We start from the raw sequence: 23,122 nt of genomic DNA on the forward strand, positions 1-23,122 counted from the left end.
CCGTCCGCTGGGTCCTATTAGTACTGGGGTTCATTATCGCAGATGAGGCGCAGGTGTGTAGGGGACCTGCAATGCCAGGGCTGGGACGAGCAGCACCATGACAGTAATCACATTTATGACTAAAGGAGAAGTAGATTATATAGTTTAAGAAGACCTCTGTCGAAGTTTTCATAGCAATCCAAGCACGTTTCACATGTAAACCCGTAAGAGTTTCAAATTGACTTGAAGTATAAGTAATATCAGGCAGAAAAATAAATTCTATTAACCGCAGCGCATTCGGAAGGAGTTCTTTGGTCATTCAACCATTTGAAAAATTCTTCCAGGTTGAGCCACGGATGTCCAAGGGTTGTTTGGCCAAGCCGGCTATCAACCGCCTTGCTGCTTAGACTCTGTTGGAATTTTCGGGATTCTCTTCAGATCATCTCTTCAGATCTCATCTGTCTTGAGATAAGATGGCATATTTTAAGCATATTTTAATGTGATTGTGTGGTATACAGTGATAGGGGAATGGGGGGCAAAAAAACCTGGGCTTGGCCCTTGGGAAACTTCTGCCCATTTTTTCTTTTTTTTTGGTCAGGGTTTAGAAATCTTACTTTCAATTTTGGTCTGAATTTTGTTTACAGATATCGCCAGAATGCACCACAGCTGTCCATTTTTTCCAAAAATTTAAATATTGCTAATTCTTTGAGTCAATGACAGTAAAAGTGTTGATGATTGCTTGTTGGCTAATCATTCTCAAAAAGGATTTCAAGGACTTTATCATGCTCAGGAAACCGAAGAATTTTCTCAAATCAACACTTCTCAGATTAGTTTTAAATAATAATTAACTATTAGTTGCTCCTCAGTGACCCAGCTGAGAAGTTTTCACATTCGGCCTTGTCGCTTGGGCCATTTCTTGCGTTGTGTTGCCAGCATTTTAGTTTTGGAGGGTTTTGAACAGATTAAAGGCATTTCAGTTCTTTTAAATGGAAAGATGTATTTGATTTACAAACAAAAAGGAGTTAGCCTTAGTGTTTGAAGTGTATTTTATTAAGAATCCCATATACACTTTACCTTCAAAAGCCAATTCCTTTCCGGTGTTACAATCAATTATTCACTGATTTGATATTGACAAAACACTGGACAAAATACATGCACACACAAGAAAATTAATACACTTTGGAGCAATTGGTAAGGAACCAATTCCATTTTTAACGGCCCTTTGTGAACAAAAAAATTAAAAAGCACTACCGTAGCAAGTGTGGGACAAGGAATGTATCATCCTATGAAGTGGCCGTAATGAGTCATATTTCATCCATCATAGCTGTTAGATGTAATCCCCTCACCTTTAAAATGACAACATTTCAGGAAATTAAAAAATATAAAGAAATACAACTTGCTTAAGTTTCCAAAAACGGCTTTGTTCAAGTCGGTTGTGTATCGTTGCAACACATGAACAACAACAAACGCCCCAAAATTATACACAATCACAAGTTTACTGTGCATAAATAAGACACATTTACGGATCGGGATGGAGATGGATGTTATTATTATGCTAAGTTCCCATGTCGCGCGTTCCATCAGAAGTCAGTGCAGTTTGCACAGCTAGACGAAAAAATGACGCGGATGATGCGGGCATTCCCAAATACGCCTCGGTAACCTGAACGCTCGAGGGTGGGACAGCTGAACAAGTCCGGGAAGGAATGTTGACACCTTGCAAAGAGGAAGCCCCGCCGCTTGCCGAGTTTACAGCGCCGATGAATGTGTCCAAATGTGCCGTGCGAGCAAACTTAACCGGAGAACGCAAGCCGAAGCAATCATTGACATCCGGTGGGTACGGAGCATTAAAATGACACCAAAAAAATGGCGGGGAAGTAACACATGCTTTACACCGTTTCATGTCCCAAAACTGTGAACAATTATCACTAAAATATATGCAGACATTTCTATTCAAGCCATCTTCATAATGAGTCACCTAATATTTTAATTTCCGTATTTTCCTGACGATAAGTCGCTCCGGAGTTTAAGTCGCACCAGCCAAAAAATTGATAATAAAGAAGTAGAAAGACACAAGTTCAAATGGAGTCTCAGTAGCATTTTTGAGGGGAAATTTATTTGATATATGTGAGGCAGGGGCTAAACGGTGGAACAGCTGTAGAGCGTTGGCCTCAGTTCCGAGGACCAGGGTTAAAATCCGGCCCCGCCTGTGTGGATTTTCCATATTCTCCCCGTCCCTACAGAGGTTTCTTCCCACGTACCAAAAACATGCATTGATTTGAGACTCCAAATTGCCCCAAGGTGTGATTGTGAGGATTAGCGGCTCAGAAAATGATGGATATAGGCCAATATTTTAGCTTTTACGGATTAGATAAGATCAAATCAGATCAACTTGCTGTTTGGGGACAAGAGACCTTTGTTATGGGTCGAAGATAGAGTAAAAGTTGGAACACAGAATACAAGAATGTTGATTGTCAGTCAGTAACAGGACTGTAATTACTTTCAATTCACACATTTACATGAACAGCTTCTTGATCATGGCTTTTCCTACCAGCACACTTGTGTATCTGAGCCTGATATTTAGAAGAAAATCTTTGATCACAAACTGAGCAGGAAAAAGGTTTGTTACCAGTGTGCCTTCTCGTGTGTATTTTTAACTTTTCCTTCTCAGCAAATCTTTTCCCACAAACTGAGCAGGAAAAAGGCTTCTCGCCAGTGTGCGTTCTTCTGTGTGTTTGTAAAACGTGCTTATAAGTGAATCTTTGGGAACAAATTGAGCAGGAAAATGGTTTCTCACCAGTGTGGGTTCTTGTGTGTATTTTTAAAGAGTCCTTCCGAATGAATCTTTGACCACAATCTATGCATGAAAAAGATTTCTCACCAGTGTGTGTTCTTGCATGTATTTTTAAGTTTCCCTTATGATTGAATCTCTGACCACAAACGGCGCAGAAAAAAGGTTTCTCTCCAGTGTGTTTTCTTGTGTGTATTTTTAGGCTAATCTTGTCAGATAATCTTTGGCCGCAAACAGAGCAGGAAAAAGGTTTCTCACCAGTGTGTGTTCTTGTGTGTCTTTTTAAATGTCCCTTCAGAGTAAATCTTTGCCCACAAACTAAGCAGGAAAAAGGCTTCTCACCAGTGTGTGTTCTTACGTGTGTTTTTAACGTACTCCTATCAGAGAATCTTTGGCCACAATCTGAGCAGGGAAAAGGCTTCTCACCAGTGTGTGTTCTTGTGTGTCTTATTAAATGAGTCTTCAGAGTAAATCTTTGACCACAAACTAAGCAGGAAAAAGGCTTCTCACCAGTGTGTGTTCTTATGTGTGTTTTTAACGTACTCCTGTCAGAGAATCTTCGGCCACAATCTGAGCAGGGAAAAGGCTTCTCACCAGTGTGTGTTTTTGTGTGTGTTTTTAAGCTTCCCTTGTCAGTGAATATTAGGCCACATACTGAGCAGGAAATTGGTTTCTCACCAGTGTGTTTTCTTGTGTGTCTTACTAAGTTTCCCTTCCGAGTAAACCTTTGGCCACAAATTGAGCACGAAAAAGGTTTCTCACCAGTGTGAGTTCTTGTGTGTCTTTCTAAGGTTCCCTTCCGAGTAAATCTTTGGCCACATATTGAGCACGAAAAAGGTTTATCACCATTGTGAGTTCTTGTGTGTCTTTTTAAGTTTTTCTTACGAGTGAATTGTTGACCACAAACTGAGCACGTAAACGGCTTCTCTCCTATGTGTATTTTCATGTGTTTTTTGAAGTTCGACATAGAAGCAAAAGCTTTCCTACAATGAGAACATTTCCAGCATTTGTTGGGAGCGTGACATGTCTCATCACCTTCCGACTGCTCATCATCATCATTGTCAGTTTGTGATCCTCCACAGTAGTCTCCACGACTTGAGCGGTTCCTGATTGGAGGCTCTGCCCCCCGTCTCTTCTGTTGAGCATCTTCGCTCTTTAAATGGACACCAGTGGATGGAAGCTGGATGATTTCCTGCTTGTTCTCTTCGAAGTGTGGGAACTCTTGCTCCTCCTCTTTGATGTATTGAACTTCTTCACCCTCCTCTTCTATTTTGATGTGACAGGACACCGACTGCTGCCGCTCTGGATGAAGATTTTCGTTGACGTCTGCAAAACAAAAGAAATAATCAAATCAAAAGCCTTTAATGCCATTATATGCCGTGCATACAACGAAATGATCAGTGCTTCTCCACAACGTGCAATAAAATAGAATTGAAAAAAAAAATCTTTGGTAAAACACAATAGATAAAACATCAACGCAGAGTGTACTGCTATTTCAGTGGTTTGAGTTCAAGGAGTTGATGGCTCTGGGAAAAAAGCTGTCCTTGAATCTGGTTGTCCGTGTTTTGTGGGACCTGTATCGCCTGCCAGAGGGCAACAGGTTCAACAGGTGATGACCAGGATGTGAAGAGTTCTTTGCTATATTAGTGGCTCTGCTGTGATAGCGGGAGTTGGCGATGTCCTCTAAGGAGAGCAGAGAGCAGCCAGTGATCGTCTGGGCACTGTTAACCACACTTTGCAGGGCTTTCCTGTCCGCTGCTACGCATCCAGCATACCACACTGTGATGCAGTATGTGAGGATGCTCTCCACGGTGGTTCTGTAGAAGGCCTGCAGCAGCTTAGCTTTCAAGTTGTTCTTCCTGAGCACTCTCAGGAAGTGGAGTCACTTCTGGGCCTTTTTCACCACCCCAGTGGTATTGACAGTCCAGGTGAGTTTGTCCGTATATGTAGACTCCCAGAAACTAGAAGGAGTGGTCCCTCTCCACACACTCCCCATTGATGAACAGTAGAACCGGGTCGACGCCACACTTCTGGAAGTGCAGGATGATTTCCTTTGTCTTTGTGGTGTTCAGTGTCAGGTTGTTTGCAGAACACCACTTTGAAAATGTACTGATCTCGTCCCTGTAGGCAGACTCATCTCCTTCTGAGCCCGATCACAGTGGTGCCATCAGCAAACTTGATGATGGAGTTGCTGGGATGGGCTGGTATGCAGTCATATGTGTACAGAGAGTATAGCAGAGGGTTCGGTACACAGCCTTGGGGGGGCCCGGTACTGAGGGTGATTGAGGAAAAGAAAGGTTTGAGGATCTTTTTTTCCCTTTCGGCTTGTCCCGTTAGGCGTCACCACAGCTTGTAATCTTTTTCCATCTAAGCCTATCTCGTGCATCTTCCTCTCTAACACCAACTGCCCTCATGCCTTCCCTCACAACATCCATCAACCTTTTCTTTGGTCTTCCTCTCGCTCTTTTGCCTGGCAGCTCCATCCTCAGCACCCTTCCACCAAGAAAATCACTCTCCTGCCTCTGGACATGTCCAAACCACCAAAGTCTTCTCTCTCCAAACTTGTCTCCAAAACATCCAACTCTGGCTGTCCCTCTAATTTGCTCATTTCTAATCCTATCCAACTTGCTCATTCCGAGCGAGAACCTCAACATCTTCATGTCTGCCATCTCCAGTTCTGCTTCCTGTTGTCTCATCATGGCTGGCCTCACCACTGTTTTCTAAAATTGGCCCTTCATCATAGCGGAGACTCTTCTGTCCGTTGACAGAACAGACACCTTCCGCCAGCTGTTCCAACCTGCTTGGACCCATTTCTTCACTTCTTTACCACACTCACCATTGCTCTGGATTGTTGACCCTAAGTATTTGAAGTCGTCCACCCTCGCTATCTCTTCTCTTTGGAGCCTCACGACCCCTCTCATTCACGCACATATTTTGTTTTACTTCATTTAACCTTCATTCCTCTCCTTTCCAGTGCATGCCTCCACCTTTTTAACGGTTCCTTCACATCCTCCCTGCTTTCACTGCATATGACAATATCATCTGCGAACATCATGGTCCAAGGGGATTCCAGTGTAACCACATGTGTCACCCTATCCATTACCACAGCAAAGAGGAAGGGGCTCACAGCTGATCCTTGATGCAGTCCCACTTCCACCTTGAATTATTCTGTCACACCGATGGCACACCTCACCATTGTTCTGCTGGAGTCATACATGTCCTGTACGATCCTAACATAGTTATCCAGATCCACAAGGATACAATGTAGCTCCTTCTGACCTTCTCTGTACTTTTCCGCGAGCATCCTCAAGGCAAAAGCATCTGTGGTACTCATTCTAGGCATCAAACATACTATTGCTCGCAGATACTTACTTTTGTCCTGAGACGAGCCTCCACTACTCTTTACCTTAACTTCATTGTGTGGTTCATCAACTTAATTCCTCGATAGTTCTTTGCAAATCGCTTGTGTTCTTAAAATGGGAACTAGCACACTTTTCCTCCATTCTTCAGGCATCGCTAGCATTCTGTTGAATAAGTTGGTCAAAAACTCCCCAGCCACCGCACCAAATTGCTTCCATACCTCCACCGGTATGTCATCAGGACCAACTGCCTTTCAATTTTTCATCCTTTGTAGTGCCTTTCTGACTTACCCCTTACTAATCATTGCCACCTCCTGGTCCTTCACACTTGCCTCTTTAACTCTTCCTTCTCTCTCATTTTCTTCATTCATCAACTTCTCAAAGTATTCTTTCCATCTATTGAGCACACTACTGGCACCAATCAGCACATTTTCATCACTGTCCTTAATCACCCTTACCTGCTGCACATCCTTCCCATCTCTATCCCTCTGTCTGGCCCCTGAAGAGATTCTTTTCTCCTTCTTTCGTGTCCAACCCGGTGTACATGTCATCATATGCCTCTTGTTTAGCCTTTGCCACCTCACCTTAGCCTTACGTCGCATCTCATTATATTCCTTTCGCCTTTCCTCAGTCCCCTCAGTCTCCCACTTCTTCTTCGCTAATCTCTTTCCTTGTATGACTCCCTGTATTTTGGGGTTCCACCACCAAGTCTCCTTCTCCCCTTTCCTACCAGATGACACACCAAGTACTCTCCTGCCTGTCTCTCTGATCACCTTGGCTGTCGTTGTCCAGTCTTCCGGGAGCTTCTCCTGTCCATCGAGAACCTGTCTCACCTCTTTCTGAGATCTTGCACAACATTCTTCCTTTCTCAGCTTCCAGTCTGACCTGCCACTACCTTACAGTCAGTAACATTCTTCAGATTACATAATCTGCACAAAATATTATCCACCTGCATGCCTCTACCTGCGCTCTTGTAGGTCACTATGTTCCTTCCTCTTCTGGAAAAAAAGTGTTCACTACAGCCATGTCCATTACAATCTGCACCAATCACAACTCCGTCTGCCTGGGATGCTCAGAACTACTTCATCTAGTTCCTTCCAGAATTTCTCTTTCAACTCCAGGTCACATCCTACCTATGGGGCATAGCCGCTAATCACATTATACATTACACCCTCAATTTCAAATTTCAGCCTCATCACTCGAAGTCTTAAATTGTTTTCAAAATGGACAGCATGCCTTATGTGCACAATTATTGTGTGACGTGTCTAATGAAGCACACTTGAACACACTGGTTACATCGTTCCCATGTATGCTAGCACATGTTTTAGTGTGTATGTAAGCTACCATGTGATGGTGCTCGCAAGGCAGAGAGGAATAGTTAGTTTTTACATCTGTAAGGACAACAAAGGCGACACGGTGAAACAGCTGTAAGGCTTTGGCCTCACAGTTCTGAGGACCCGGGTTTGATCCCGGCCCCGCCTGTGTGGAGTTTGCATGTACTCCTCGTGCCTGCGTGGGTTTTCTCCGGGCAGTCCGCTTTCCTCCCACATCCCAAAAACATGCAACATTAATTGGACACTCTAAATTGCCCCTAGGTGTGATTGTGAGTGTGGCTGTTTGTCTCAATCTGCCCTGCGATTGGCTGGCAACCAGTTTGGGATGTACCCCGCCTACTGCTTGTTGACAGATGAGATAGGCTCCAGCACTCCCTGTGACCCTTGTGAGGATAAGCGGCAAAGAAAATGGATGAATGGATAAGCAGAAGAAGATTACAGCCACTCCCAGAATGCTTTGCGGCACTCGGGAACTCATTCGTGGAGCAAAGCATGCTGGGAGGATGTAAACAGCATTTAAAGTGCATTTTTTTGTGTTAATTTTTTCTTAAGTCATTTTATCTGTTAATAATTATTTCTTACTTATGCTATTGTATTTGCTGTGGTTTGATCATTTTAATTTTGACGTGACATCGTGAGTATGTACAACATCGTCAGTAATGACCTGCCAACACGGGTGGTGTGGGGGCAAATGTTCCTTGCTGCCTCATGAGCATCACATGGTATCTTATTTGGAATAGATTTTTAGACCTCTAAGATTGTTAAACTATGGTATAATTAAAATTTAAAACTTGGGAGATCAAAACCTGCAAATATATGAGCTTCTGAATGTTGAACCGTAAATGGGCAAAGGCACACTGTGTATGTATTTTCTAAGCCCCTTATCCTCACAAGCGTCGCGGGAGTGCCGTAGCCTCTCCCACCTGACTTTGGGCGAATGCCAAACTCCACCCTGAACTGGTCGCCAGTCAGTCGCACAGCGGGATGTTAATGTTACATAAATTGCATCATCAAACGGGGCCCATAAATAATAACATCATTCAAATTAGAATGCATGCAACAAGAGAACCAACCGGCTCTGCGTAGCACAATTCGAGGCTGCAGATTGAACAAAGCGTCCAGGAGTTGACGTTGTGGCTCCTCCTCCTTTTTTGGTCCGCAAAATTCTTCCTTGTACTCTCCAATCGTTCTTGCACACATTTTCACACGAAGATCATAACACTTTCTGAGCTGTGTAAGAGGGATGAGAAAACCAACTGAAAATCAGACATCTTAATTATATCAAGATTCAGATTTGGACATTGTGTGTAAAACAGTACATTAGGCACCCCCCCAAAAAAAATTATATATTTCCTATATTTCAGAACTATGGTTGGTAGATTTTTTTTTTTTTTTGTTATTTTTACAAAATATTTTTACTCCGTCTCCAGCACATGGTGCCAGCATTTTATTGTCAGTTCTCGTTAATTCACACTCTCTCGTGCATAACGAGATCAAAATTCATGTTCGCATCTCGCATCGTGAAACACCGGAATATTAGCAGTGATTATAGATCAACTTGATTTTGTCACGAATTCGGCGGAGGGTGGGAACCAGATGCAGGAAGCTGAGACGTAAGCGTGGATTTTAGGAAGGTTCCTTGCCAGGCAGTGGTTGGAAAAGGGAAGGCAGTCCGACGGTGAGACAGTCCAAAAATCACAAGGAAAAAAAGGATTGATCCAAAAAAAAATATGAAACGATGTCAAAAATCGGGCATGGCAAAACATGAAAACGTAACGTGGTAATGCTATGACATGGGACGAGGCAATTACGCTAGCTGACGCGCGTGAACACACACGCATATCTAGGGAGTCCTCGAGTTGAAACAGTCTTGACCAAAAACATTTCGAATTTACGATGCCTGTCTTGTCTGCCATTTTATCCCTAGCACCATATTTTTTCTGCTTCAGTGATGCATATTGCTTATCTGTGTTTATGCGCTGGGAGTATATTTTCCTTTTTCGCCCAACTTTTTACACAATATGGCACCAAAGAAGAAAGCTGTTTCTTTTAGCAATGCTGGTCCAGCTGAACAAATCAAATACCGTGGAAACGAAGCTTAACATTAATAAAAGATCAGAGAAAAGGAGTAACAACGACCAATATCGGTAAAGACTTGGTTTTCAGTCGGTCGACCGTGGTGATCATGATTAATTAATCAATCAATGAATGAATGACGGAAGACTATTTTACTTTTATTGTACTTTCATTATTTGCTTAAATATGACATACATTTAATCAACAGATAAAGTGTTGCCCATTTGCTAATCAGACAAGGATGTGTTGCGCAGCGCTGCGGTTGTCCTTGATCTTTGTGCCCAGAAACCAGGTGGTGATATCCTCCTAGCCCTGGCGTTGCCGTGGAGATGAAAGACACCAGATAAGGAGTGGCAAATTACCATCCCAGCCTGGGATCAGAATTGGGGGCGGCAGCCACTTCTACCACGGACCCACACATATAAAAACTTTGTGTTACCGGGCAGATTTTTGTCTTCTTCTTTGGGCAATCCTGACAGAAGACAGCAGATACCGAGATACGACCCGGACTTCTGTATTGCACATTCCTTTGTAATAAATCCATTTGCTCGTCTCATCATCGGTCATCCCTTCCTTAATCAGCCAACACGCGTAGGATCCAAACTCACAAATCCCGACATGACAAAGCCCCGATATTCTCTCTCTCTCTCTCTCTCTCTCTCTCTCTCTCTCTCTCTCTGGCATTCTGCCCAGGCTGGGCGTGGCCAGCCAATTAGTCGGCACACACCTGCACCTTGTTTTGGCTGATTACGCCCGGTACTTATAGGACCCGGTGACGACTGGTCCTCCGCCAGATCGTTGAGGTTCATGCCCCGGTCCAGCACTCTCGTAGGCCCGATCGTCAACCCATGTGTACCGACCTTCGCCTGTTCTCCGACCGACCCCGTAAGCCTGACACCCTTGATAGTTCTGCCTGCTTTGATCGTTCTCCCATGTACCAACTCCTGCCTGCCCGCTGACATGACTTCTACGCCCGACGTCCTGATTACCGCTTCTGCACCTGACTGCCTGCCCGATCCCCGACCTTGGAATAATGAACATTTTTCCCGAATTACCTCTGCGTCTCCTGTGTCCTCCTGCATTTGGGTCCTATCTCCGTTCTGATGGGTCGTGACATATATATATAAATATATATATGATATTGTGATCACGAAGCAACTATTTTCGTGAAAAAAAAAAAAGAAGGAACATTCTTCGATCGTTGCCGAGATGGAAAGTTCACTTACACTACGGATAGAGGATCAGAATCAAGGTGGGCTTAATATCAGCCAAATGTTCATTAAGGGAAAAGGTACGGCGTATTTTCCCAACTTTGCAAGAGCCGAAAGGCAACGAAGCTGATGAGGAATTTAACGCTAGCAAGGGCTACCTGCAAAAGCTTCCGTAGCAGTATCTAAGCACAGCCTCTCTTCATTCTTTGCCATCCACCTCTCAGAGAAATGGTAAGTACAGCATCCTGTTTTTCATGTATTTTAGTTTTTTTTATATGAAGAACATACACCCACCTATTTTCTAAGCCGCTTATCCTCACGAGGGTCACGGGAGTGCTGGAACCAATCTCAGCTGTCGTCATAAATTTTGACAAACGGTGAAATCTGATTTACGCCAAAATTCAGGTTATGTCACAAGTGTAAGAACGGATCTCGGTCGTAGAATGAGGACTCCCCGTACACACAACGATCTGGCAACAAGTGGCTTGAAAAACAAGGCTTAAAGACACAACGTAATCAGGACGCAACACGGAGAAGCAGCGTGCACGAGAAAGCGGCACGGCCACGCTGCTGCCCACTGCGGCTGCTGTCAAAACACCAAACTTAACTGGCCACGGAGAGCCACGTTTTCACTGACGTCACATTTTTTGCTGAAGCACTCCGGGCCGCCATTTAACCTCTCTACCTAACACATACCCAGTGTGGAAGTCTACGGAATAATCTCAGTTACTGTTTGTGTTTCTGTGTCGGGACTCAAGTACACAAGCGAGGAGTTAAATTTTTGTTAATTTTTTTTGTAAAAATGTTTTAGTGTTGACATTCTTCTTTCGGACTTTCAGAAAGGGCATGAAAGTATACCGAGCGTTTCCTCGATGCCATGTTTGATGTTTCTTTGATTTAACTGAATGTTCTTTTGAGTCCAACTTTACTCAAACAGCGAAACTTGAAAAAAGTGGAAATGATGTTGAAAAAAATAACGCAATGTGGAGTACCGGAAACGGAAGAAATTATTGGAAATTTTAACCGATTTCGAAAGTCCGATTACGGTTTCAAAACCGAAAACTGGTTATAACCGGTTATTTGTAACCGGTTGCGATCCCTACTTTGGACATTCTGCGGCTCTGTGCTTCACGGAGACTTGGCTTTGTGGACGATTGCCCGATGCCGCTATCACGCTGCCTGGCTTCAACCTCCATCGTGCCGGTGTGTCGCCGAGCTAAGCTAACAAGCTTAATCGATACTCTTTTCAGAAGGCCAACATTACAGTTAAGATCATTTTTTGTTAGTCACTTCAAAGATTCGAAAATTTTGTGAAATACTGGATTTGTTTATTCTTTTGTCTTTCCGCCATTGTCATCAAATTTTAAACAAATCAACATTTCACTTCGCTTGTGGTGAACTAATATACAGGTTGTACTTTTTGGAGAGAAAAAAAGGAATAAATGGAGTCTGCCTCGATATTTAAAAAATAATTTTCCACTGCCTTTCGTTTTCCGTGTGAGCATACAGGTAAGTGGTCTTCCTTTGTCATTTCTGTCATGAAGAGTAAAAGATCAAGGGCACAAAACTGCACCTTTGTTGCACAGTCCTGAGTCCCATGATGTGTGTACGCCTAATAGTCAGTCTGGGCTTGATGTGCTGTCGGTCGCGTCTTCAATAAATGCAGTTAGAAACATAATGTCGTCCACCTTGCCTATGTATGAGTAACGGGAGCTCGGGGATCGAAAATGGCCACCGTTTGAGGTAGCCCAACGGGTGGGGTCACGTGAAAAAAAAAAACCATTACATGGTGTAAAAAAGGGTAATTTCGGTGGGAATTTTTATGGTCCGTAGGGCAATCAGAACTACAAAGTTTTTTTTTTTTTGTTTGTTTGTTTTTTTTTAATAAACGCTTTAGTGGAAACGGCAAAGCATCAAAGTCAACAAAAGGAAACAGTAAAACGTAATTGTGCATTGTAAAAGATATTTTTTTCTTTTACTCAACCAGGGTTCATCCTCAGTCTGACCGAAAAAATTGAAGGGCTTTTTAGGGTCATTCTTAGGGGCTGACACAAAAAATTTAGGGCCGACGCGGAAAGATTTTAGGGCCATCGTGGGAAATCAAGAGTAAAGAAAAAAGACTCACCCAGTGGTGCCATCGGCTGTTCTTGGTTCATCAAAGGTTCCAGTACCTCAGTACCTGTGACAGTGATCACCTGTCGCCCCTTGTGGTAGTTCTCATTGATGTGACTGTTGTCAATGTCTTCACATAACAGTATACAGACAAACCGATTCTAACTACAATTGCAACTATACACACAAATGTCTTCTACTGATGTCTGTCTCAGCACCCCTACGAGTCGAGCTCCTTGAGCCTACCCAGTGCCTCCTCTATTTGTTGCTGCCGAGGTGCCAAAGTGGCTCTCTTGTCCTTTGCTCTGCCTCTGAGTGCATTGGCCTCGGTGATAAACCTCAGATTCCCCTTTTCTTCTGCCTGCTCACACATCCTGTCAGCCTTCTCAATAAGCGTAAATATGTCAGTCTCTATTCTGGCTTTTTTGGCTTTGAGGCAGTAGAGATGAAAAGTGGGCAGCGATGCCAAATGTAGCCAGGTACGAAGTCTTCCTTTCCCCACATTGGTAGTTTTTAGCAATGTCACTGTCTGGGAACATGACTGCAAACACTTTTGAATTATTTTCACAAGATTTGTAACTGTAATGGCTGAAGATTACTTTTAAAGTCCACACGATCCCTGCCTTTAACGAGTCCGCCTTCGTGTATTGAACTACGTTCATAGAGCCTGACTTCTGGCTGGTTGAAGTCGATGGCTGGACAACTGGAGGTGCGCATGCACTGCTAGTACCACTGCCTGAAGTTGATGCTTCACTATCTTGATATTTTAGAAACAGATTCATACCAACGGAAGATGAGAGAGTCTTCGCCAAATCAGCGTGTCTCCTTTTTTTCCGGTGCGACTCCAGCGCTTTGACGCCCATCTTTCCTAGCTGGAAGCTCTGCTTGCACAGATGGCAGTAAAACATGTGCCGATCTTTTGCATCTCGACGAACCCAGCTTCCAAACTCCTTACTTTCAATCCAAGCATCTTGAAAAATGCACTTCCCCATGATACAAGTTGGATCGATGAAAGACGTAACGAAGACGAAGTGAAATGTCGACTCACGGAAACGAACAATGGAATATCAACGACAAGATGGCGACTCGTTGATATTCGGTGACTTCCGTTGACAATTTCCGGCTGTTTTAGATGCCAGACGGATCGCTATTTTTTTTAAATAAAAGATAATTTTTTTTAGGGAGAATTTTGGCGTTAGAGGTCCTCCCTTTGATTTTTTATAATTTAAGGCCTTTTTAGGGGCTTGACCGGTTTTTGCGGATTTTTAAGGACTTTTAGGAGCTCCTAAATGCACCTTTGAAAATTTAGGGACTTTTAGGGCCACGTGCGAGGCCTGTCCACAAGAGACAGTTTGTGATAGATAAGATAGATCCCATAAGTAGATGAAGAAAGACATATTATTTATTGTAAATCTCTATTTTAAGCAAGCCTATGTCGTAAATGAACAAGGTCATTCAAAATTAGTCATTGCTTCATCTTATTAAAAGGTCTTTTTTTTTTTTACTTGCTTATCACCACCAAAAATATGATCATATTAAACCTAGTTTTTAGGAGAAAATACCACACAGTCATGACGAGAACATGCAAACTCTACACTGGCAGGGCAGGTATTTGGACCATAGTCCTCAGAACTGTGTTGCAGACATCCAGTCAACCACCACGCCACCAGATTCAGAATCCAGATTATGATAATAACAACAAATAAAGACTCGGAAAATTGAGAAAAATTATTTAACTCCCAAAGAAAGCCGACAGAATTTAGTTGTTGGTGTTTATTTTTTAAGCACACTTAAGTCAGTGACTTGTGTCAATCCTTACTAGTTGGCGGCGGAAAGAAGAAGACTTTACTTCAGGCTTGATTTCTGCTTTGCGAAGTATTAATCATAAACGCATCTCGATGTTGGCAAGTTAAACTAAGATAAGACGAGAAGCTTCAAAGACTCCAACCGGACACGATGATTCCACGAATGACGTTTTAGTCCACTAAAGTCGTGATCAGGGACGTCCTGCGTCGAGGATTTGCAACATTTGGTCCAAGTTCTGGAAGATTTATTTAAGTCGATCAAATCTACTGCAGGGTAAGAAGAAGAAGAAAAAGAAAAGTGAGATATTACCCAGGATCCCCTGCGTCAGAAATATTTAAAGGGGAAATCCAGTGCTTCGCATGAACAATGTATCCAATAGGTCATGTAATATGTACCCTATTTTGACAATGTGACGTTAAATCCTCGCTCATTTAATGGTGTTTTGAGAAAAAAATTTTAATCGACAATTACGAGTTTTCAGGTGCGCTGCCATTTTCGCGAGTCACATGACCTACGTGGGCGGACGTGACGTGTTACGTGTCGTTCCAAACCCTCAATTACATGATGACCAGCGGTGATTTCTTGAATTTATCCTCATCTGATGAAGAAATAGCAGGAGCCGTGAGCTTGCTCAGCCGGGGAGCTCCCTGGTCGAGCGGGGGAGCCGTGACCTCGCCTTCCTACCGAGCCAGGAGCTCACTCGGCCAGGATGCGAGCTCACGGCTCCGCTGCTTGGCGGCATTATTTACAGCTCAAATCTGTATGGAAATATTCCTCCGCCTTCCAGATCAACCGAGCGGCCGAGCCACTCACGGCTGGGTATGGAAGTATTCCTCCGTCTTACCGATCAACCGATACTGCTATTTCTTCATCGGATGAGGATAAATCCGAGAAATTATCGCTGGGCATAAATGGTGTCCCATGTAATCGACCCTTTGTTGCGGCACGTAACACGTTACATTCGCGCATGTAGGTCATGTGACTCACGAAAATGGAAGCGCCCCTGAAAATTCGTAATTGTCGATTAAAAATCTTCTCAAAACACTAATAAATGAGAGAGGATTTAACATCACATTGTCAAAATAAGAGTACATATTGCATGACCAATTGGATACATTGTTCATGCGAAATAGTGGATTTTCCCTTTAAAGCAACAGACCACCGATTCGAGCCAACTGAAGTCAAGCCAGCTGCCACTTTTCAAAATAAAAGTACTGTAATATCCAATCTTCGCCCTCCGGGAAATGGTGTCACAACGAATAAAACACAAGTTGGACCGTCGCTTTCTGTGAACTGAACGAAAAACTTCGGGAGCAGATCCACGAGTCAACGTGTAGCAACCTTGGGATTTTTAAGACTGATTAACAAACGGATTTTCCTTGCTCTTTCCTGTATGTAACTCATCTGAAAACGGAACGTGTCGCCCCCTTTTCGAGACTCACGCTAAACTGGAAGTGGGACACAAGCGTTCAACTCCGCCGAATTTATTTACCCAATAAATGACCTTTTCATCCAGCCCAAATACGCTACACTGTGCTAAAACTTTTACAAAGGAAACCAATGCAGACATCGACTGTCACAATCTTTCCATGGATAAATAGCAGAAGTGAAAGTTGAAAACCAGTAAGTTCAGGATGAACGTGCTACTTAAAGAAAAAAAACATAGTTCTTACATCCTAACTGAAAGGATTCTGCAGCTTAGAAGATGACCTCAAGTGACCAGGAGCTGCAATTTTAGACTGTGTTACCTTCTAAAGCTCCAGACGTGTCGTTGTTTTTCCTTCTGTTGTTGTGTGTTGACAACACGTAAAGTAATAACACCAAATAGCATCTATGTGTATCACAAAGATCAAAAATCTTTCAACTATTTCAGACAATCCAAATAAAGGACATCCAAAATTAGCAGATTATTTTTTTTTTTTAAATTAAGTGGCCAGAGAAGGATTACTTACAAAGCAATATGCTAACTGTATGCAAACAATCCCACCCGAACTCCACCAGCATAACTGACTGTTTTGAAGTATTTATAGAATTCAAAATCCTGGACCCCAAAAAATGGGACATGGACATAAGTGGTATGATTACACAGTGAAGAAAATAAGTATTTGAACATCCTGCGATATTGCAAGTACGCCCATTTAGAAATCATGGAGGGGTCTGAAATTTTCTTCGTAGGTGCATGTCCAGTGTGAGAAAGATAATATTAAAAAAATCCAGGAATCACAACGTATGATTTTTTAGCAATTTATTTGTGTGATGCACCTGCAAATAAGTATTTGAACACCTATCTATCAGCTAGAATTCTGATCCTCTAAGACCTGTTAGTCCGCCTTGAAAACTCCACTTCCACTCCATGTATTATCCTGAATCAGATGCACCTAGGTGAAAATTGTACAACTCCACACGGCTGTAAAAGGCTTCGGAGAAATTTCCAAGCACCTTGGTGAAAAAAGGTCCACTGTTGGAGCAATCATTAAACAATGGAAGAAGCTAAACATGACGGTCAATCTCAATCGGAGTGGAACCCCAGGCAAGATATCACCTCGTGGGGCCTCAATGATCCTTAGAAAGGGAAGGAATCAAGCCAGGACTACACGACAGGACTTGGTCAATGACCTAAACAGAGCTGGGACCAGCGTATCCAAGTTGACAGTTGGTAATACACCAAGACGTCATGGTCATGCATGGCACGGAAGTTTCCCCTTCTTCAACCAGCACATGTCAAGACCCGTCTTAAGTTTGCCAATGACCATTTGGATGATACAGAGGAGTCATGGTAGAAGGTTTTGTGGTCAGTGGAGACCAAAATTGAACTTTTCTCAGGTGTTCAAATACTTATTTGCAGCTGTATCACACAAATAAATCATAAAAAAAAAATCATACACTGTGATTACTGGATTTTTCTTTTTGGATTATCTCTCACAGTGGACATGCATCTATGATTAAAATTTCAGACCCCTCCATGATTTCTAAGTGGGAGAACTTGCAATATAGCCGGGTGTTCAAATACTTCTTTTTTTCACTGTAAATGCGAGAGTGAATGGTTTTTTATTTGTGCCCTGTGTTGGCCTGGCAACCATTTCAGCGTGTCACACGCCTCTCCCCCAAAGATAGCTGGGATAGGCTCCAGCACTCCTGCGACCCTTGATGATGAGGATAAGCGGGTCAGAAAGTGTATGGGTGGATTAAAAAAAAATCTGTATTTCCCATAATTCCTTATTTTATTAATAACTTGAGTATTCATTAGGTTCAAAGAAAGTGAGGTACAATAAAATGGAACTGCATGAGGAAACGAGTGTAATAATCCAATATGTAACATTTTATAATCTATAATCTCTAAATCTATCATCAAATAACCTTGAATTAAAAAAAAACAGCAATATCCTTACATTTATAATGCATCCAACAAGTGAAAAAGAAGCGAACCAACTTTGTCTTTGGAGCTGCGTCCAAGAGTTGACGTTGTGGCTCCTTCTCTTGTTTTGGGCCCCAAAATTCCTCCTCGTACTCCTCCTGCACACATTTTCACACGACGTTCATTTTGGAGGGATGAGAAAAGCAAATGAACACTGAAACATGACAAGCAATCTTCGAAAAAAAATGATTCAAAATATTGATTAAAGCCATAACCATTTTATGAGCCGCGTATCCACACAAGGGGCACACCCGAACTGGTCGCCAGCCAATCGCAGGGCACATAGAATCAAAGAAGCATTCGCGCTCACTTAGATGACGATTCAGAATATAATTGTTATAGGATATTATTTCAGAATTTCAGACTAATTACGACGATAGAATGGAGCGGTTGGTGTTTTGTTTTTTATTCTTTTTTTTCCACGAAGCACGTTTCATTATTTATAGTTTTGTGGCGGAAAGAAGCCGATTTTACCTCAATCTTGAGCTCTGCTCAGCGAAGTGTTGATCACAAACGTCTCTCTCTTGGTTAGCAAGATAAGATAAGATAAGATGGGATAAAATACGCCGAGAAGTTTCAACGTGGACGAGACAACTCCAACCGGACACGAAGACAGCACGAATGAGGTTTTAGTCCACCGAAGCACTAATAAGACTTGTCTGATCTCTAGGATTCACATTTAGTCCAAATTCAGGAAGATTTGCTGAAGAATGATCGTCTTTCATCCCTCGTAAGGAGAAGTGAAAAGAGATGTATTACCCATGATCCTTTGCGACCAAACTATTTAAAGCGACAAGCTCCCCAATCGAGGAACAAAGTTGAACAGCACTAGGAACCCTCACCGCGAGACCACCAGGGACTAATCCAGACTGTCCTGAAACAGGTCAGTCGTGGCTCAGCATCCGTTCTTGCTGCAGCCACAAGCTTTCGACCAATGACCTAGAATAGAATAAAAACTAGACTGCGCACTGCCTCCAACATTGGTTCCGTCATGTTCAACAGGCTCTGACTTCCCGTCAGGGCAAAAAAAAGCATGGTAAAAATTACATCCATTGTTCGATGCGATAACTCAATATACTTGGGATGTTTTGGATCTATAGAGACATTAATATAACCTAGACATTTGCACCATGCCGACGAAGATTTAAAAGATACAGTGACACATATTGTAATAATATATTTTCCACGTGGTGAAAAATTACACTTTGCGGCCGGTTGCACAGTTTTGACAGCTGACAGCGCAACAAGAATTAACCACATGGACACACAAAAAAAGCTAAACCTAACGTAATCCAATTAAATTCGCTGTTATCATGTTTCACAATGTACAATTGTAAGGATTTCAAAAAATGTCAACTTTCACGTGAACTCGTACCCAAAGCATTGTCTTGCCCTGACCGGAAAATGAAGCCGAATTACCACGTGAAAGGTGGTACTGGACGTCTGTGCGTCGTCCAGTTTTTATTCTACGTCATTGCTTTCAACTTTCGTGGCAGTTTCGACCAAGTTGTGATCGCATCCTGGTTTGTACCCAGCGTTGTTTCCGGAGCAACGTTCGTTCAAGTCTGGCTCCACCGTGTAAAATTTCACAAAATCATTCGGTGTTACCGATCAGCCCTTCTATGACATAGACTATGCTTTATTGTCACATCGATCCCAACTGGTACGGAGAGGCTGCACGATCCAGGCAGAGATAACTGCGTTGATTGGCTCCGAGCCCATGCGGCTTATCCCTACAATCCTTTGCGGCAAAACCGCTTGACAAACTAGATACAGAACGAGAAGCTTCAGCGTCTTTCCACCTTTAAATTGTCCTTTTGCTTTTAAATAAAAGACCATTGGACTACATTAACTGTAGTTGATGGATTATCAGTTGAACTATTATGAAATAGTCACTTTTGAGTTGAATACCGTTTGTCAAAAGTGTATGCGGGGCATTTAAATATCCCATTTCAGCCCATAAAACTATTTTACAATTTGAAAACACATGCTCAAAATGCTGCACTATGACACTTTAGTCTTCATAGATCCTAACCGCCATATATTTCCTGAACCCTTCATCCTCACAAGGGTCAAGGGAGAGCAGCCTTACCCAACCAATCCTTCTACAACAGGTGTGGGGTACACCCCGGATATTGGATCCGTGGAAGAACATGCAAACTCCACTCAGGACGGTCAGAGCTGAGATTCAAACACAGAGCTATGGAGCAGTTGTAATTTAACATGAGCTTGTTTAGTCGAATGAAGGGACAATCTGACCAGCACGTGAATTCTCACAAGCTCTTGCAAAAGTTCCAAGACACAGGTGTCCAATCCTAAGGCCCGGGGCCCAGATCTGGCCCACCACATGATTTTCTGTGGCCCGCGAAGGCAAATCGTGTGAGTCAACTTCCATGATGCGTGTTCAAACCTGGACCAAAATTTCAAATTATAAAGGAGATATTGAGATATTGGAAACATCCTTGTATTACCAAACGTCAACAGAAGTTGAAAACCCCATTACCCCTGATTTCCGATTCCAAAACTTGTTCATAAATTTTATGTGTAAATAAGAAGAGATTTTTATGATTTCGCAGTCAACGGTTGTCTGAGGGGAAACCGGAGCTACAATGTGGCCCTGCTCGAAGAAAAGCTCTTCGGGAACATTCAGTCTCAATTGTGAGTGAGTAGACATTTCACACAGTTTCTTTTTGCAAAATGTATTTTTATTTTACTTGAACCTCTGCACTCCCTCAATCCTCATTTATTAAATTACTTTTTTATGAGCATAGAAAAACAACTCTTCCTTTTCTTAACACGAAAATACGTCTTATAGCACGACGGCCAAAGTTTTGTACAATACCGTGAAACATTTAGATGCTGATAATAAACGAAGGTACGTGGAAATACTCGAGACGCTTGGCATAGAGGACTCTATTTAATGCCGAAGTCGATGTTTTCGGCGATAAGAAGTTGGACTGTTAATTCACTTCTGCTTGTCTTGGACAACTGGATATAATTTGAAATTGAAAATGATAATTCCTCCCTGAAATGAAGCAATCGCTACACAGCCGTGTGTGTATTTTGGTTGTGCACCATCCATCATGTTTCATTGCTGAAATCCATCAACCTTTTCTGGTCTTTTCAGCTGGTATTCCATAGAATGATCTCTTTGAATATGTGTCGTCTTTTGTGACAACCAACAACACAACATGTCTCGGGCAATTTGAAAAATCTGCTCTGGTTCAACGGCTCCCGCATTACAGTGGAGCCCGGTTTGACCGGCAATATGGCGACGTGCCAACACTGACGTCACGTGCACGAGCTCTATTCAATGAGATGGCGCAATGGATTGTGGGTCTCCTTTTAACGTCGTGATTGCGGTTGTTCACGTCCTCATGATGACACCGTCGCTTGACACAGCGTGCGCGTGTATGGCTCGCGTGCTCTAGCCGGCACAAGGTATACTTACCTGGCAGGGGCGATACCATGATCAAGAAGTTGGTTCACTCATGGTGAGGCTCAGCCATTGCACTCGGGTCATGCTGACCCCTGCGAATTACCCAAACGTGGAAATCTCGACTGCATAATTTCTGGTAGTGGGCGACTGCGTACGCGCTTTGCCCTGATCGATAGTGAACGATAATGTTGAAAAATTAAATAGTACTAATGATACTCTCAGTTGTGAATGTATTGTACATGTGAGTTAACTCGAGGTCTGCATTCAAGACGTCGCTCAGTACTTTTGAGTACACCGAGTGGTCTGATTCGGTTCGTCCGATAAATTTCACAAAATCGTTCAAGTGCCCCCTCGTTGTTAACAATCCGTCCTTCTGTAACATAGACTATGCGGTATTGTCACATCAAGCCCACGGAGAGGCTGCACAATGGAGGCAGATATAACTGCGTTGATTGGCTCCGAGTTCATGCGGCTTATCCCTACAATCCTTTGCGGCAAAACCGCTTGACAAACTAGATAAAGAACGTGAAGCCTGAGCGTCTTTCCACCTTTAAATTGTCATTTTGCTTTTAAAGAAGAGATCACTGGACTATATTAACTGTAGTTGATGGATTATCAGTTGAACTATTATGAAATAGGGGCACTTTTGAGTTGAATACCGTTTGTCAAAAGTGTATGCGGGCCAGTCAAATAACCCGTTTCAGGCCGTCAATGGCAGTAAACTTTTGTTTCCCTTTTAATTGCATAAATCTTTTGCCTTTTACTAAAGATTTCCTTAGGGGGGAACAGCAAGAGTCTATCTCAAATTTTTTTATGCTTTGCGTATGCGGAGCCCTTCAAATTCTGTGAAATGTTAATTCTTAATATGCATACTTGTAGGGAACAGCAGCCAGTTGCAATTTTAGAAAGCTGCATTTGGAGTATGATGAAAATATTGTTTGTAAATTCAAAACGCACAATCAATGAATTGTACTATCACAATATAGTTTAACGTCCTTCCTTTTTCTGAACCGTTTGTCCTCACAAGGGTCGCGGGAGGGCAAGAGCTGGAGTCCACCCCGAACTGCATGTTTTATAATATCGGAGGAAGTTGGAATATGCAAAGAAAACCCACGCATGCAAGGGGAGAACATGCAAACTCCACTCAGGACGGTCACAGCTGAGATTCAAACCCAGATCTATGGAGCAGTTGTCATTTAACATGATCATGTTTAGTCGAATTACGGCAGTATTACCAATTGCGTTTGTTGTCCATTGTAATTCATCCCACATGACATTGCGCAGTCAGTAAAAATGCTGATTCAGTAGCTTCATAAGTCTAAAAAATGACCTGTTAACCAAATGACATCTTTTAATGTGAATAAAATCCATAAAACGCAGTTTAAGGTATTCCTTGATTTCAGTTGCTATCTAAATGAGTTCTGCATGAGGAGAAGCGTTCATGCCTTGGGAGGATATTCGGCTCTTTGAAGGCTAAATAGTCATAGTATGGGATCTTGAGTATGAAAAAATTTTTCATCTTACTCTAAGACATTCTAATACTGTAACTGGCCACGTTTACTCACAGACGTGTACATTAAATGCACGCGCTCGCAGAACCGAA

The 23,122-nt window shown here is 42.6% G+C and overlaps 1 protein-coding gene, 1 long non-coding RNA gene and 2 other non-coding genes across 7 annotated transcripts; 3 read left to right on the forward strand and 1 right to left on the reverse strand.

Moving 5' to 3' along the window:
- Positions 1-1,044: 1,044 nt before the first annotated feature.
- LOC133493887 (gastrula zinc finger protein XlCGF26.1-like) lies at positions 1,045-19,066 on the reverse strand. 4 transcript variants are annotated; one of them, XM_061807856.1, is made up of 4 exons: positions 18,923-19,066; positions 18,096-18,178; positions 8,534-8,690; positions 1,045-4,093 (listed from the first exon to the last, which is right to left on the reverse strand). In XM_061807856.1, the coding sequence occupies exons 3-4, from the start codon at positions 8,658-8,660 to the stop codon at positions 2,484-2,486; spliced, it is 1,737 nt and encodes a 578-aa protein (XP_061663840.1). In that variant the 5' UTR covers positions 8,661-8,690; positions 18,096-18,178; positions 18,923-19,066; the 3' UTR covers positions 1,045-2,483. The 4 variants fall into 4 exon arrangements, with proteins under 4 accessions (XP_061663840.1, XP_061663839.1, XP_061663838.1 ...); XM_061807855.1 differs by lacking the exon at positions 18,923-19,066 and adding an exon at positions 18,555-18,859 and having other exon boundaries at positions 18,055-18,178; XM_061807854.1 differs by lacking the exon at positions 18,923-19,066 and adding an exon at positions 18,555-18,858.
- On the forward strand, positions 18,880-22,856 carry LOC133493917 (uncharacterized). Its single transcript, XR_009793217.1, has 3 exons — positions 18,880-18,963; positions 20,657-20,738; positions 22,547-22,856. It is a non-coding gene; the product is annotated as an uncharacterized LOC133493917 (long non-coding RNA).
- LOC133494004 (U1 spliceosomal RNA) lies at positions 21,524-21,687 on the forward strand. The gene has a single exon (XR_009793234.1). It is a non-coding gene; the product is annotated as a U1 spliceosomal RNA (small nuclear RNA).
- LOC133494017 (U5 spliceosomal RNA) lies at positions 22,239-22,353 on the forward strand. Its single transcript, XR_009793245.1, has one exon. It is a non-coding gene; the product is annotated as a U5 spliceosomal RNA (small nuclear RNA).
- Positions 22,857-23,122: the final 266 nt, after the last annotated feature.

The sequence above is a fragment of the Syngnathoides biaculeatus genome, chromosome 20 (assembly GCF_019802595.1).
Source record: "Syngnathoides biaculeatus isolate LvHL_M chromosome 20, ASM1980259v1, whole genome shotgun sequence".
Classification (NCBI taxonomy): domain Eukaryota; kingdom Metazoa; phylum Chordata; class Actinopteri; order Syngnathiformes; family Syngnathidae; genus Syngnathoides; species Syngnathoides biaculeatus.